A 17,786-nucleotide genomic window follows, 5' to 3' on the forward strand; every position below is an offset into this window, starting at 1 on the left:
TTAATGGTGCGTTATAACATCAAATATGCACCTTTTGCGCCCGCTCGCCAGCCTTCTTTAAGCTTTTAAGCTGCAGCCAAGAGCTCGCGCCGCTGTTCTTTCTCTTTTTCATGGGGGGGGGGGGGGGGGTTGCAAAATGGTACATTGCCAACACAGCTTGCCCCCGCATTTTTGAGACGGTGCGATTTACTTTGCAGTACATGAAAGGCGAACTAGTGGCCATTGCCTTACATTTCTTTGCGGCACTAAGAGCTTAGCTTTAGCATTTACCTTCATAGCACCGCTTGCTGAGGAAATTTCAGCTGTCCTCAGGATACTGCGATTGCGTTGATCGCTCTAAGAACTTGGCGAAGCCTTTTTCACGGACAAGATTTCTTCAAGGCGGCATTGAAGCCGGTAACCGCAATGGCATTCTTTACTACCTGCAAGTCTGAGGGAAACTCATGGTTTTGCTTTTCCAAGACGCAACGCTAAATAATTAATTAATTAATTATTTAATTTATACATACTGCAGCCTTAATGAGGCTATTGTAGGACTGGGATGAACAGCAGACACACAAACATTTAAAAACAAGCTTGCGTGAATTGCTTCAGTTGTAGTGAACAGATGTTGCCCGGTAATGAATTACAGACTTCAATTGGGGGTGGAAAAATCTATTTTAAAGAATCACTACAGGCAAAAGAAAGAAGTCACTGTAGCAAATCAGGATTACTGTATTTCACTGCTCGTTTTTTTTTTTTACTGAATTTATTGTCACTCGCTTGGAACTCACAGGTTCTGATAGGTTTCGTTCATGTATCAGGTTATAATTTTTTTAAGTAATCACTTGTGGATGCGTCCATTGCGCTAGATTTGCGAGCGGCGCGCTCCCATCCTAAAACCTCCACGTTGGGAAGTTCTGTAGCGGCGTACACAAAAGAGTTAGTATCGTTAATTAGCGATTTACGTTGTGGTTCATGAGCTTAGATTTAGTTCAAATGTTTAGCTTGGAACATCTTTTACGCAGCAAATGCCAACCAATAAACGGCCGGCGTACTCTCTGAAGAGTGTACTCATGTGACTGAGTATTTGTGAGATTCAGTTAATGGCGCTGGACATTAGTGGAGACAAAAAAAATAATGCAACAGTGAGTGAGTACTAAATTTGCAGTGCTATCTTAGCAGAATTTTGTTCCGGGAACTTTGCCTATGATAAAAAAATCGCAAAATTGTTCCACTACAGTAACACCTGGGTTTAAATAAATAACGTTTAGACATTATATTCCGACGCTGTTGCTCAAACAAACAGGAACCAAGAAATTCTGCGAAGACAGTAGCTAAAGATAGAAGACAGTGTAAAGATAGTTAGAAGAAGGCTGTTAATGGGTGTGAACTCTTTTTCTAGATGATTCTCCCTTGTGAACACTAAGCACTGCGAGCTGGTCAGTGTATAGTACAAACATCCATGTGATAATGCCGCAGTTGTCAATCAACCAAGAAGTTGTCTGACTCTTGTGTGTGCATACAGCATGTTTACCAGCCAGGATTTTGACATCTGTGCCGTTAAAGTTTTGCTATTCTACAGTGATAGTCGAGAGACTTGGTAATCGGGGGGGGGGGGGTCCTTGTGACGCATTTTCGCATTCCAACGCTACCAGATTATTCCTCCCGGGACCGGGAATCCTTTGGCAGCCTAGCTCGTCGACGTGATGGTTTTTCTCGGTAGCAAGTTACAGATCTCGTCGTCAACGTCATCTGTGTGATGGGCCTGGACTAGCCATCGAAACGGTTTTATACCTTCAGACAGTAATATCAGTTCGCGTTGTTCATTCCCTTTGAGCTGTACATCTTTTCGTATTTCAAGCATAAAATCTCTAGAATATATTGCTTATATTAACGTAGTTGACACAGTATGCAAAAATGCTGGGAGAAATTTAAGATTACATTCTCGTGCCATCTGTTTCATCAACGCAGATATAGGACAATTCTCTAGGCTCAGCCAAGAAGAATAGCCCTCAACTCTGCGCTCTACTGTTTTGCCTCCTCAGCAACGGAGGAATAACTTTTCGAATGCTACGGAAGAAAGAATTAACTTTAATTGTAATTGTAATTAGGTGAAGGCATGCATTGTTGGTGTTCCATGTAAGCGGAAATGCACTTGTAAAAAATACCATATTTACAATTAAAATGAGGTAATTTCGCTTTCTCCCGATTACGCGAAAATGTCACAGAACCAAAATATAATAAGGGTACCCTTATAACTATGCATTAAAGATCGCCTGGAATTCTGTAAATTATCTTCCGTAAGAAACATCTGGAAAGTAAATTCAATATTTTGCACTCATGCGTGTAATATGTCATATTTTAGCGTTGTAAAGGTTATTCAGAGGACCACAAAAAAAATTAATGGCATGCGTTTATTAGTACGTTATACAGCAAAACCAGCATTCATTGGGATATCAGTTTCTTTTCTCCAACACGCGAATAATTTTTATTGCTAGCGCTTACAATACATTGAGTCATCTTCACAAGTTTGTTTTCTATGTGCCAAGTGGAAGCAAAAAATATAAATGACTTCTCAGGTATTACATTACAAAACCACGATCTGACTATGACGTGCGACCTAGTAGGACATCCTGAATAATGTTGACCCCGTGGATTGGAAAAACTTTAATAAAAGTCCTGCAGGACGCACTTGTAGTTTTTTTTTCAACCTACACCCCATACACTGCACACAAGCGCCTTTGCATTTCGCTTCAACGGTAAGCGACCGACGCGGCGTCAGATCACGGATCACCGACCCTTGATCTGGTGCACAACAGTGCAATGCCACATCAAGTGAGTTACCGTGGAGAGCTATAAAAGTTAGAATTTGTGGGGTACTCTAGCATGTATAAATAAATTTCGGCTATAATATGGGATATTTCAAAGCCTTAACGTCATATAAAAAATCATAATTGTTTATGTGCATGGTGCACCAAATACAATGGCCTGGTATATGGCAAATAGTGTTTAATCACAGCGTTGATTTTCTCGAAAATACTAATACTGGCCATTGCAGTCCCTGTTCTCTGATGACAAAGCTTGCATTAAGAGACACATAAAAGAAACACCAAATGAGTTAAACAATATATTCGTTTCAAAATGCTCTTCTTTATAAATATTTTTGCAATAACGGGTTAACTAGGCGAAAGCCACACTTCAATTTTCTTATTTTGTGCCAGAACTTCATTGCCCGTGCATCAACAAGCGGTTACGGATTTCAAATGTTCCAAGCGTGGTTGGGCAATTGCGGCGCAATAAACATGATATTGTGGGATATATCTTCTAATGACATTGGAAATGTTAGCAGCTCTTTTGTCGCCAGCTTCTCCACAAATGATGGATGCATTGAGGAGTAAGGGATAGCAACATGAGGGGATATGAAACGTGAACATACTGTTCGACAAGAAAGTAAATTTTTTAAACCCTGCGTAAAATATAACTGTCAATATGGAAAAAGAAATACAGCTCAAACACACAGAAAAAATTCTTAACCCTCACAAAAAGCTGCGCCCTAACAATAACACGCGACGACCTACAAAGTGGTCATACATAGATAAACAAACGCCAGTTTCAGTAGAAAGTGGCATTAATGTTTTCAGGGCTAATCACTGTAATGACGCCTTATGGCATTGTCCAAGCAGTTTTTCTACGCTAAAGGACGATTAAGAAGGGTCTTGAACAATGCCTTCAAATCACGATATCGCTGGTCAAACTAAGGAAAGCTTAGTCGAACGCGATATAAATTCTCCCATGAAGGGACCCACTTGCAACAGGTCATAGCTGAACGATGTGTACTATGCAAAAAACTACGTTTCTGCTTCACTTGTAACCTCATGCGACGAATGAGAATGTCCATTTCATGGTCGGCACCAGCAAACAGCGTAAACTGTAATAGGGCGTCAACTCTATACAGGAGACTGTTATTGGAATTCGCTTCGAAAACTCAGTAAATTAAATCAGTCTTGGGCGCCTGTACAATATAGTGTAGTTAGTCTTTACCAATTAACATAAACGAGGCCCGAGCAGAAAGTCCCGGGGCACGAAGTTCAAAGCTACATTGTCAACCGACTTTTAGATATTTAAGTTTCCTTGAATATTAAAGCCTCATCTCGCAGTAAAAGTAGTTTTTAGTGGTATTGCAAAACGTGATTTACTTGAATATCCTAGCCATTATTCATAAATATTTAGCATCCCCGTTCTTAGTAAAGCTAACGCGGGGAGATGGTTCACTTACAAACGCGGCGCAATGAAGCGCAGGGGTTTATGCTCAGTTTCCGCGTTTTTTTTTTTCTGAGAACATCGAGATGCCTTTTACAGAGGCACAACATGGCATCTGCCGCTTCATTCAAATTACATAAGTGATCCGGCACTATGGCTTAGTGGCCATGGCCTTGTATACTGCTGAGGACGTGGTTGAGACTTCGCGTCTCCAACAAGTAAGCCGTATTCCTATGAACAATGCTACAGCATTTTTTTTGCTGTGATTTTGACGCCCGTTAAAGAGAACGAGTTATTTTATACTGATTCAGAACCTTCCAACACAGCACCCTTCGAAACTTCTTGAGGAGTTTTCGGGCGCAAAACCGTATAATTTAATTTAACTTCTTTGGCGACTTAACGCTTAGCCAGAACGACCTGCGCAAAGAAACAAAGAACGATGCAATATATTTTAAATAGGTGATGACCTTGTTTTAATTCAGACACCGGTCGTGGCAGACAGAGCAGGGGGTCCAAGGAGTTAAGAAAAAGGCAGACCAGTGGTCAGTGTGCAGCACAGAAATTATTTATTGCATTTTAATTTGGCCAAAGGTTGGGCTTGTTCAGTACGAAGCTGGCCACATACGCAATACTTTGCCAATTTTGAACAAAACTAACTAGTGCGGCTTCGTGTTAAGAATCATTCAAAAGGATATATAGCCAACAATAGGACAAACCTTGTGGTTTGTGGTGCGCCTTTCTTTTCACATCTGCTGTAGCACGACGTTTCCTGCAATAGGTATTCCTAATGCCTTCCCGGCGCTTTCTTTCCGCAACAAGCTTAAAGTTAACAAAAGGGAAGCTTTTTTTCTTAAGACCAAGAGTTGAAAACGTATTACTGTTTGCTTGCTTTCATTTATTTTCTTTTTTTATGTTTCTGGTTAGGGGACGTATGAATAATGTTCTAACGGCGCTTACACTAATCCTCTCGTTTTTTTTTTTATCTCACTGAAGCGACGCGCTTTTTCTTTAACCTTGCAATGCTTAGAGCCCAGGCAGAGCACTGAATAATGGAGAGAACAGCTTCTCCGCAGTAGTGACAGTGACGATAAAGAAAAGGTCACCTTGTACCTAAAAGACGCGTGCTGTTTGGTTAGGCATACATGCGTTGAGAAATGGCTCGCGCAGCGTTTAATCTTTCGCCTTCGATCAACAACAAAAAAGGATAGAAAAACATACTATCGCTGCCATGTCATCTTACCTTAAATAACCGCAGTGATTAAATCTTACGAGCTACCATGCACTTTACGTGCTGCCGAACAAAGAAGTTGTAGCGTCTCCAAATGTATTCCTTCCTACCTGGTGCGCACGACCTTGGAAAAGCTGTTTTTGTTGTGGTTCAGGCAGCGCGCACTTCTCGAGTCCTACGTGATTCGAATGAACGGCGTCTCACCGCTCGATCTTTTCGTCCCCCTGTCCTTGCACCCCACTGGCAAAGGTGGCTCCGGGGATCATCCATAATGGCACGGTTACTCGCTGAACGCGCGCGGAGAGAGCCATTAGAGTTCGATTTAGGTGCTACGGGCTTTCGGATAACCTTCCGGCTGGGCTGCTCATGCTCCTTTCTAAACATAGGCTTCAAGGCTTCCCGGGTATATAAACGATAACTGCGAGTAAGTGGCGATACCTCACCGTTCTGCCGGTTATTGCGCGTTCTGCGTGTATCTATCCAGCTGTACCTACTTGCCGACTACTGCGAAAGGAACGCAGGTGAGCGCTCAATTTTCTCCAGTTTCGCAGTAACTTTTTTTTTGAAATCTAGCCTTTAGAATTGCCGGCAACGTTTGGCCATGCCTGACCTCACTACGCGGCCATGCCAGTTATAAATTTTGGTGGATTCAAAAACAATCGTGCGTATAGACCCTGTATTATGCCAGTCAAAATCAAGAGTGCTTCTGCGACGCAGAAAATCGGTGGTTCGTGGGAAGCAAAAACTGTAACTTACCTGCTTTCTGCTATCCGAAAATGGAAAAGTAACAGTGCGACATAGCAGTGTAATGTAGAATAATCTTTTCCAGCTTTGATTATTATTAGATATAGATACATATTTGCATTGCTGCATTTATTAGCGAGTTAAGGATTGTAAACCTTGTACGTGTGATCTTTATTTTGGGAATTAGAAGCAACTCCGCGAAAGGACATACCTTTTTTTTTCTAGGATCCATCAATATTAATTTTTTGCCGTATTAACTGCTTTAATGTACCTCAACTTTAGAACCCAGGCTAAGCGATCTCGCTAAAAGTCTAATCACTCATTTCTATTCCGTGTTTTCAATGAAGAAAATGTAATAAATAGAACTTTAACTTCTGGAGAACACGGGTGCATTGGTTTTCGAAAAAAAAGTCATCCACCCTCAGGTTTTTATAAAGAGTTCACCACCCAAACATACATATAACCGAGAATTGCTTCGTTTGTGTTGAACTGTGGCCAGATACTGAGTATATATAAAGAGTGAACTTCATCCTTGCAGCAAATGTAATATTGAAGTGACGTGTTTCTGCATACACGTACAGCGTATGCAACAGTTTCAAGAATAATGAAGTTTAACTATCTTTATAACAGACCTCTATGATTTAAGATATGTGCCGATAGGGCATTATGCATGAAAAGACGGCATCAAAAGCGACCTGCAATAGGGTATCTCAGACGCTCACCGAGCAAAAGTGACCAACAAATCTCTGACGCATGTTTTGGTATTTCAGAATTTGTGAAGAGACAAAATGGCGTCGAGTCATCTAGTGGGCTTGTTTCTGTGCTTGCTAGCAGCAAGTGTTGCAGCGATTCCAGGTAAGTTTGTTTGTTTAACACTTAGCGTCATGTGCACCGAAGTGTTCCAATGCAAACGTGTCTTTTGATGTTGGCATTCGAAGTTATATTATCAGGCAGAATATTTGAATGCCCAGAGAAGGCAAAGAAAAAGAAAGACGTTCTGAAAGCTTTTCATTCCAGCTAATGTAATGAAGTGCTAATTTTGGAATTCGGAACGCTGTGTCCTAGTAAAAACGTAAACTTAGCTAAATTATCTGTTTGCGCTTAAACGTAAGGACATTTGACTATTTCCTTTGTCAATTCCACGGCCATTTGGAATACTGGAGAAATATTGCGAAAGAACGGTATCTAGGTAAAAAAGAAATAGCTTCATTACCAGAAATATCAATCACAAAAGACGAAAACACGAAATGGCCACATGGCATGCAGATATAGTAATTTCCGCGAATATTTATCAAAATATGTAGTTATACAGATGCGATTTAGAAACAATCTTGCTCTTGCAACTTTTGTTTTCGACCGTTAATGTCTTCTTGGGAAAGGTACGTATTTTGACTGATAGTTTCACTCATGCGTATGCTGACACGTAAATGAGCTGAAACGCAAGCAAATATAAGTATGCAAGTCTTATACCGAAACCAGGAGTACATTGAGGTCTGCTTAGAAACGTAGAGCTCGTGGCTAGTATGCTTAAAAGTGAGACGTAAGAAAAAATGAACCCTGACTTTGCTTGAGTAGAACTGAGTAGTGCGCTTGAGGAAGCTAGTTTTTTCCGAATTTTCGGTCGAACTTGGCATTAGAGGTGAATTTAAAACACACTAAAATTTTTTTGTTGAAATCGCATTGATTATGGCTATTGAATGAGCATTTGTTTTCATGCCAGGCATGAATACAGTTTTTTAATTATTCTTTTTTAATGAGACAACCACTCCATGCACGTACTGGGGTGATGGTGGCTGTTATGTGTTTAATACCGATGTCATAATGGTCACTTTCGATCCCGATCGAACCTGATGTAGATCAAAATTTTGTGACCGTGATTGGCTGCGTCCCGCAGATTGCGCAAAGGAGCCAATCGAGACCATTAAAGTTGATCCCGATTAGGCATGACAGCGATCGAAAAAATGACTTGTGATACCCGTATAAAGGCAATACCGCTGGTTTATTTGCTGATGTATTGGTTTCTGAAACCAGTATATTCTTGTGGCGTCCGTAGAATGTACCTTCGGATGCTTAAGATCAAATAAAAAGAAAGGAGAGAGCTTGCGTAGGCATACATGTCCAACCAACGTTTTTTCTTGGGCAGAAAAATGCCAAATCCCGGATGAAGACTGGGAAGAGCTGGTCGACCAGTTCCTTGCCAAGATTCCCAACGACTACTCATTTCCCGGTCCGCACGACGCCACCAAACACAACGAAGTGCTCTCCGGCTTCACGGTTGGTGACATCACGCTGAGTGGCCTCTCAAACCTCAAGCGGTACGGTACTGTCCGCGTGTTCTGCAAGAACGGCAAGCCGGTCGTGGACATAGTCATGGGTTCGCATGTGCCAATGAAGATGTCCGTTCCCTGGAAGTACTGCGGTGGCAAGACGGGGCTCTTGGGCACCCAAGCCAAGCACGTCAAAGTTTGCATTGGCTTCGACGTTGAGCAAGTCGATGGCAAGGTGGCACTTCGACCGGTCAGGGTCTCGCCCAAGTGGATTGAGACCATGGACGTCAAGCTGGAAGGCGCTGGAGATGTGGTCAAGACGGTGGCACACTTGATGGGCAAGCTGATGCCAGCCTTTGTGAAGGACTTCTGGATCGAGAACCTGCCATGGAGGATGCACAAGATACTCGTGGAGATTGCGAAATGAATGAACTAAGTTCCAGAAAAATTGACCTGTCACTTCCGTTTGTTTATATTCTGACGTCCGAATAAAAATTGGTATCTTAAACAAATATTGCACGTAAGGATTCATGCTTCAAATCAAAGTTCCTAAGTATGGTACATCGTATTTGCAGGACGATTCAATGAGTGGTTCAGCGTGCAAGAAATACTAATTATTTTTAAATATGTAGCTGATGGCTATAATATATTGTTCAGGAACAGAATGGTGCAGTGTACGGTTGCGTACCGATTGGGTTCAGTAAGTCGACGAGGCAAACAAAATCATGACAATCTGTTATTGCGTATTGCGGGGGATGTTTTCCTAAAATATTTTAAACTGAAGCTAAATGTACTAGCGAGATACGAATACACGTATTTGCACGATTGTGCCACACAGTGGTGTTACCCCCCCCCCCCCAGATATCGATAAGAATGGGTTGGTGCCGATTTTATTGGGGACATGAAGCAACGAACTCTATGCAGACGCGGGCCGTATTTAACGATTTTATGGAACACACAAAGGCACACAGACACGCACACAGTCAATGCTTAGCGGCTGGCCGCAGTCGCAGTCCAACGACACCTTCTTTTCTCTGTCCACCGACCGCAGAAAGACATGTTCAGCTCTATTTAATGCATTGAAAATTCCGCACGACGGGTTTGTGCGACCACCTGTGACTATTAATGCAATTTCTGTAAAACCACACGCGTCAGCGAACTTGCCGCAATTTTCTTCTTTCCTTCCCTCCTCTCTCTCCCTGTGTTCTTTGCTTTCCGCTTTCCCATTCCCCCGGTGTAGTGTAGCCAACCGGACGTTATTCTGGTTAACCGCCCTGCCTTCTTTTCTCTTTCCTTCTCCTCCTTCCTCCTCCGCACTTCTTGAAGGCTCGCACTACCAAAGTCTACGCGAGGGCATTCCACACAACATGCACCCACCGAGCCCTGTCTTCGAGCGTAGCTCTCTTCAGGCGACCAATTCGATGACAGTGTGAATAGGTGGTTTGCACTGAGTTTGGTTTTTTTCAGCAAGGATAGGTTTCGTTTTTGATTTTGAGAAGGGATAGTTACGACGGTAAGGCGCATTCAAATTTGAACGTACCTTTTATTCACAAAAGGTTCGCGTTAGAATCGTGCAAATGCGGTGCGTGTTTGACTTACGGTTTATGAATGGTGACACTATCCAAGATTTACTTTCTAGCACAGTGTTGATATCTGTAATCACCCGCAACCCCGCTCTCTGTATGAGCAGCTACTGCTCAAGGGGCCAGTACTGACATCCGGCTAAGGCTGGAAATTTATTGAAGAAGTAAGAACAGATTCTTTGCGAAGATATATTTGTGCAATATAGAGCGACGTCGCTTATAACTAAAAGAAACAGCTTTGTTCCTATTGTACCCATCGTCGTACATATAGAGCTGTAATCAATGCATTCTGTTAAAGGAAAATACTAGCGAAATTAGGCTACGGACGTTGCAAAGGTATTTTTCTGAGATATGATAGCTCCTTTACCCAACAAAGAAAATCTCAAATTTCACACGAAATGCAATGTGATATGTAGCCCCTCCATTGAGCACAACGCAGTAATTGGTCTCGCAGTAAAACTAAATAAATAAAACAATATCTTACCTTAAAATAAAGCGCTTAACCTACGTTTCGAAACTCGCGTTCTTTAATAGTGAAGGTTGCCAGCACACATTAAGCACATGCTGGATCAACTGAAGAAAACAACAGGAGTCTTACGAAATCTCAGTGGAAAGAAAAAGTGTTTGATGAGATGAATTGAGAACGCCTAGCATCCTTTCGTGTGAGAGCGACACTGTCGTCATGTTCTTCTACCTACTTATGAAGCCCCACAAGAGGTGCATACTAAAACTCAGGAGCGACCACAACTAAAGGAATATTTTTTTTGCATGATAGATTCCTTGAATTTTAAGCATTTGTGCAGCAAATATCAAAGGACAGTCCATCAATGTATGAAACTGGTGCCGTATTATTCGAAGGAACTCATTACTTCTTTGAAGAGAAGTTCAGACGGCGGGATGCACATTGGCCAATTTTCGGAAGGCATTCTTATATAAACAGAGGCGCGTACACTAGAGTACAAGAATGAAAGAAAGACTTAAAACAGAAACGGGGTTTGATGGGGGCGAAATGCGAAAACACCCGTGTACTTAGATTTAGGTGCACGTTAAAGAACCCCAGGTGGTCGAAATTTCCGGAGTCCCCCACTACGGCGTGCCTCATAATCAGAAAGTGGTTTTGGCACGTAAAACCCCATAATTTAATTTTTTTTTAAGAAACGGGGTTTCGGAACATAAAATTCCACAATAGCGGAAAAAAAGGGAATAAAAGGCCTTACTTACTTACTGCCGACTTACCTAATGCTTTAAATAAAAATAAAGTTATCTGATCATGCTCAAGAGAACGCAGTGCCAACCCAACCGTCATCAACAAGGGGCTGGCACTTCTGAAAAATAATTGTTCAGGCATGACAATTCTTCGCGCAAAATATTCCATGTCTGAGTTGCGCGCACGTTACTGCTAAAAATGACATTCGAGGCTGCCACCCCAAGGCTAATTTCTTCGCTGTTATATGTGAAGAAAGCTGAAACGTGTTCAAATTCAGGCGTACACTTGCAATGCCGACAATGCAGCGAAATGTGAAGCGATGTTCCATCGGTCAGCGAGCATTTCTGCACCATTATTTAGTGATTCGTGCAACAACCTGTGTGTCCTTTATAATTGTGACCAGAGCTTAAATGGACTCTAAAGAATATATATTCGGCATTTTGTGAAATTTTGATATGCTTCTCATACCAGCTGCCAGGTCTGTTCTTGCAGTCCAAGTGGCTCTTTTTTTTTATTTTTACGGCGACGCGTATCTTTCCTAACATATTACCAGCTGTAAGCACAACGCTGGCCCCATATTTCCTCTCCACTTTTTTACGTCGAGGTGACGGAATGCGATTACTGAGAAAACGTTTTTTCAAATGTATGCGAACAAGAACCCATAATTTACCTTTCCAAGCATATTGAAGCAGTCGCTACGACAACAGAACGAAAACTTGCGTCTAATAAACACGTAATCTGCTTGATAAAGCTGATGCGCATTTTGTGAACACAGGACTTTGGTAGGGTAGACTAAAGGCAGGACATGGCTATTTCATTTTTTACACGTTTAGAAAGTTTTCAAGAAAAGTTCGGCAAAGCTTTCAATGATCTCGAACAATACTGCGAAGGTATGTTATCGTCTAGAAATGTTTAGGCAATATCTCGATATTTGACGGTATATGTTTAAGGCAATTCCCTACCCTTTCATTTAAACAATCAGCAACTGAAGCAACGGCACTAAATGTGATCACTAGAAATGAACATGGAGGAATCATACGCGTAACTAAAGATTATGAGCTCGTGTTCACCGAAAAAAAGTAGAAGTCACAATCAACCTTGCTTAACCTGACATCGCTATGAAGAGGGGCAACCTTAGTGCTGATTCAGACTTGGCTTGCGCAGAAACACAGCATCTTTTCGTATACCACTATCGCTGAGAATCAACAGAGTGACAGTATCGCCTCCAAAGCCCTCATAGACACACCACAAGCATTGCTTAAATGTAAAAAACTACCACGATGCGCCCACCGCAGTTGTTTAGCGGCTACGGTGCTGCGGTGATAAGGGCAAGGTCGCCGGATCAAATCACGGCTGCGGCGGCCGCCTTTCGATTGGGGCGAAATGCAAAAGCGCCCGTGTCCCGGGCATTCGGTGCACAATAATTATCCCCTGATGGTCAAAATCGCTCCGGAATTCCCTACTACGGCGTGCTTCACAATAAAATGATGGTTTTGGCACTGAAAAACCAAAAATGCAACCATCACGACGGGTGCCTGCTCACTGCGAAGTGTGGCTGCGTTTCTTTTTTTATTTGAGCGAATGCGTGATTCTTGCCATAAAAGATGGTGGCGATGTGCGTGACATTATAGAGCTACAAGCTAGCAGGGGTACGCCTGGAAGCTGTGTTAGCATTGCGTCTGTGAATTGTCTTGGTGAAGAGATGGCCTTTTTTAAAAGCAGCTGTACGATGTGTTGAGCCGCGATGGCGCTTGCATGCATGGTCTAAAAGGTGCGAAATTCGCCATGTAATTGCTTCAAGTTATCGCCTGGTGTGCCCTCGTCTCCTCTTTTGGCCTTCTCTGCTAGCACTAAGAACTGTATTTGAATTTATCTAAACACCAGAAGCCCCGATGCAGGCGATTCAGTCCGAAACACAGGATTGTTCTTCTCAGGAAAAACAAACTCTAGTAATGAGGGGCGGTATGATTAAAACAACCTCAGGTTTTATGCGTGACTCAAAGCAGTATTTAAGACCATAAGGTGAGATTTGTTGTGGCTCTCGTCAACGACGCATCCCTCAGAGCTCGCAACCCCTTAAGCGCCAAAGCAAATACAATTAGAAACGAGAATTATGGCAGAACCTAACTCATGATGAGTGTCGACGTTAGTGTGATTGGCATTCAAGGATCGCAGACACGTACACCCGGCCACAAAAGTTTACGGACCACGGGATGTCAGAAAACGTTCAATACCCGGGCAGCTTGTAATAGTAGCCAGTAAAACTGTATACGAAAATGTTGTTAGCATATTCTAGTCGAGGCGCGAATTGCAAATGCCAGGCTTCATTGTGAGGTTGCGGAGATATTGAGCTTTTTCTCACTATTCACGGTCCGTAATATTTTGTGGCCGGGTGTACCATATTGCCAACGCCGAAAGGCGTCAGGTATAAGTCGCATATAGCAGCGCGGCTGCTCTCTCACTCTTCCCACAAGAAACGTAGTCACGCATAGCGGTGCGCCCACGAATCGCCTTTGAAGGTTGCGTTACCTTTGAGATTGGTGTGCCAGTGCGCGCTAACGAATTATTCCCTCCCTGCCTGTCAAACTGCGTAGCAAAGCTAAAGTGCCCGGATTGTGAAGATCAGTATCAGTAGGACGATATGCCCTTATAGTTCTACGACCTGGGCTTCGTACGAATGCAAGTTAAACAAGTTCGATGCAGAGGTGCAAATAAAGGTAAAAAAAGAAGCGACAGTGTCTTCGCTAACGCCGATGTCTGTGTTGTCCCTTCACCGTTTACCTTTTATTTATGCGTGCACGCCTACATTTTAGTAAGATGAATCACTACTCACTTACTCAACTTTCTTTCCTTCTAATTCGGTCTTAATTTATATGTTGCACTCTTATAAATGTACATTATTATTAAAACTATTTATCAGGTCAAAGCACCGAAACAACTTCATTATTAGCTGCTGACATTATCAGCATTGAAACATGATTCCTCAATAGTGGTAACGCAACGTGGCACGATAAAGCTTCTATGAGACTTTTATACGGCCTTCTGTAAATTGGTCTTGTGTAGCAATACTTTGCAAACTGCACAGACCCACATGTACATTAGAGCAGTAGTGTGAGATTTACCACTACCTTAAGTTCCATGGCTTTACCTTAAAACTGTCGAGGAGAACTGGCAAAAAAAAGCACTTCCGTTCCACCCTGTGAAAGTAGACGTACGTCGAAGCCCACGCCGATTTAGGACACGTGTCCACCCAAAGTGACGTTAGATGACGTTACGCAAGCGCCACCACTTCAAGCAACATACTTCATGCATGCAAGCACGTGTGCCTCAAGTGCAGCATACATCCTTTTTCTTCTAGCCTGTCTGCCGAGTGGAAGTGCCTCATTGAACTAAATTATATATTGAAACGGAAATTGGGTCAGAAAATGGGTAAAGTACGACTTACATACGAGTTGCAGATACGATAGCCTCAGATTGGTATTCGAGTATTGGGGACAAGCTCTACCACTAGAAAAGCACTCGTACCACGTGGAATGAGGGATCGCATGGAACAGTGGCCGCGTCGGCTCATTTCGAAGCGCCGAAGCGAAGTGAAAAAGAAAGCTTAAAGTGCCACCTGCGCTGCGATTGTGATTAAGTGAGGAGGTTTTGCCGACTAGGGGTGCCTGCTTAACAACATTTGAAAGCACTCTAATAATAGATAGCGCTGCTTTGAAAGCATCCAACGTGGTAGGCTGCTGCTCAGTGCCGCAGTCCCTGACGTATACAACAGAGCCCGGTGTCAGCCTTGACACGTATCCGCAGGACAAGAAGCTGAGTGAAGCTTGGATCGGTAAGTTTAGAGCCGGCAAGCACCCATCGGCTACAAATCGGGTGTGCAGCAAGTGCTTCCGTCTGGAATATTCCTGGTACGAAGGCGGGGCTATGTTCCCTTTGAGTTGCAGAAAGCGCGCCCAGAAACGCTCACCCGCAGGTACAGCCCCGCTAATATCACACGAGGCTTTGGTTTATGCAAGTGTTGATGCTAGACAGTTGAGAGTTCACTGGAACGGAAAGGGAACGGGAAACATTAAAAATGGCATGGCACGTGCTCATGTTTGTGTTAGCACCAAACAATGAATACACTGGATTAAGAAGTAGAGTAAAATTGCTCGCTGATGAAACGTCCAAAAAATATAGAAGAAATAAAAATTCAACTGTCGCGACGGCACATCACAATTTGCCGTAGGCCTCGAAGTCCGTAGTAAAAGCGAAATTATTTTTGAACACGTCATACAGCCCCAGCATCAATTGTTTTTTTTTTGTGTAGCTTTTTACGGTCATTAGAGATGAAAGTGTGGTGCTTTCGACCTATGCGCCATTCTTCCAGTATGGTATCTATTAGGCAACAACTAAGCAACTGGTAGTATGAATATACTTCTTACCGCATCCTGTCAGTACTTTCTATAGGCATCTCAAACACGAGAGATGGAGAGAAATCAGGATATGCGAAATACTGCAAAGTTAACTAAAAGAAAAGGATCCAGTTTGCTGCCCTGCACTGGGAATTGATTAAAGGGGGGGGGGGGGGACAACAACTTGGCTGAATCTGCTTTCCAAAGGATTGGTCATAACACGAACATGAAAGAAGTATTCTAAGAAGCAGCAGCAGCAGTTTGAATGCACATTCACAAATACACGTCCACAAATTTACACAGTCTTTAAATATCTATAGCTTTCCGAAAGGTGCACTAATCCGAGGTCGAAAGGTGCAAAAAGCTTCTGAGGCCTAATAAGATGTATAATTTAAGCGTGAAGTGTCGAACAACCAATTATACTGTAATAGTTTTTTTCGAAAGGCTTGAAAACACTCGTAATACACCCAATCCACGATTATCACATGGAAATAAATATAAGGGCCGGCAAGGGTACATCCAGAGAGCTGTTTTCAAAGACTGTGAGATGACGTCCTTGTGAATAACTTCCATTTTATTTTTTGGGATACTCTTCTCAGCTTTTGGAATTCTAATGTAGCAATTGTGAAACCTGCAAGCTTTTGTTACTACGTAGTTATTTTTCCGATTGAAGGTGCTGCGTGGTCAATTCCATGATGCTGGTTCGACATGACAAGACGAATTGGTGAAACTTCTTTTCTACATTAGCTGTGGGTAATCCGATAGAATATGGGCAGTCATAAATCGATCTTCATGTTCGGTACTAGTCGAAGTCAGTTATTAATGGAAAGTTCATGCTCCAAATATTTTTATTCATTCTCAGACAAAGAATACTACTAAGTAATTGAAGAAATCAATGTGAAACTTTTGTTTTCAGATATTTTTTTGGTGCTTCAGAGCCGTCATGTATATATAAGGTAAAAAATTTTAAACTGGTTCTCATATTTGAGAAGTTATAGCCCGTAACTAAGTTTTCAAAAGTTGCTAGGTTGAGCGTTTGCTTTAGTCAAAATACAGTCTAGACTGTAATCATTTTTCAATGAGAAAGCGTTGGTTATTTATCGAATCAATCGCTCTAAAAATGTATGATATCTTGACTACTCAGAGCGAAGAAATTCAGGGCAGCAGTGCAGCCCAGATTTCTCTTTTTGGCGTATCTTTCTTTACTTTTCTATGTGAATGGGGTATTTTTGACACTGCGAAGGGCAATGTACTATAGTACTTATTCTTTTTCTTGAGTGTTACCCTAAGGGTCGAAATACTGCGTCTGACATAACATCTAATCCATGAATTTGGTTGTTGGGTACAAAGTCTCGGAATTCTTGTTCAGAAGGGCGTAAGTTGAAGTTGTGTAGCCGGACAGCCTACCACCATAGAATATTACAGCATATATCTTCGCATTGAAATTTAGAGTGAGGCGCACAATTTTCGCGGTGTATCTTATCATTAGAATGGGGTAGAAAGCAAAGTCAAGCCATTCCTTTGGAAAAATCCTAATGGAAGTATTTCTAAAAATACAACGGAGTGGCGGGTGTGTCTTTGTGCCGCCACAGCGAAAATTAGTTCGAACTGTGGTAAAATGCTGCGCTTAGTTCACACCAAGAAAGATGAGCAAGAAGTAGGCACTCGAAAATACTGCACTAAATTGCCAATCTCTCGACTCAGGTGTACTTTGGCACAAGGTTAAGACAAGGGTATATTCAGAGCACTCGTACCCACTGAGACGTTCATTCCGAGAGCTATCATGCCTCTAGGTCGTGCGTATGTCGTACTTTACGATATTTCCTCGTATTTCATCTTGAGGAATTCAATTAGTTCAGTAAATTGCTTGCGTCACATGGATGGCCTCGGTATGGGCGGTTCAAAAATCTTTTTGCCGTAACGACGCCCGACGCCGGATTCCTGCGACACGGGCTCCATAACGCTATACCGTTAAAAAGTGCTAGAAACGCGCGATAAAGGGCGTCGCCCATACACGCCTGTTCGTACCGGAACGCCGCATGGACCTCGCGGCGCAATGCGCGCGCAACAACGTGCTCGTACTGTGCCTGTTTTGCTCAGCAATCTGGCAGTTGGGACGTG

At 42.5% G+C, this 17,786-nt stretch overlaps 1 protein-coding gene across 1 annotated transcript; it reads left to right on the forward strand.

Annotated features, from left to right (window-relative positions):
* Positions 1 to 5,884: 5,884 nt before the first annotated feature.
* LOC126534155 (uncharacterized) lies at positions 5,885 to 8,993 on the forward strand. The gene is made up of 3 exons (XM_050181394.2): positions 5,885 to 5,991; positions 6,985 to 7,069; positions 8,358 to 8,993. The coding sequence occupies exons 2-3, from the start codon at positions 7,003 to 7,005 to the stop codon at positions 8,906 to 8,908; spliced, it is 618 nt and encodes a 205-aa protein (XP_050037351.1). The 5' UTR covers positions 5,885 to 5,991; positions 6,985 to 7,002; the 3' UTR covers positions 8,909 to 8,993.
* Positions 8,994 to 17,786: the final 8,793 nt, after the last annotated feature.

The sequence above is a fragment of the Dermacentor andersoni genome, chromosome 7, assembly GCF_023375885.2.
Source record: "Dermacentor andersoni chromosome 7, qqDerAnde1_hic_scaffold, whole genome shotgun sequence".
Lineage (NCBI taxonomy): Eukaryota > Metazoa > Arthropoda > Arachnida > Ixodida > Ixodidae > Dermacentor > Dermacentor andersoni.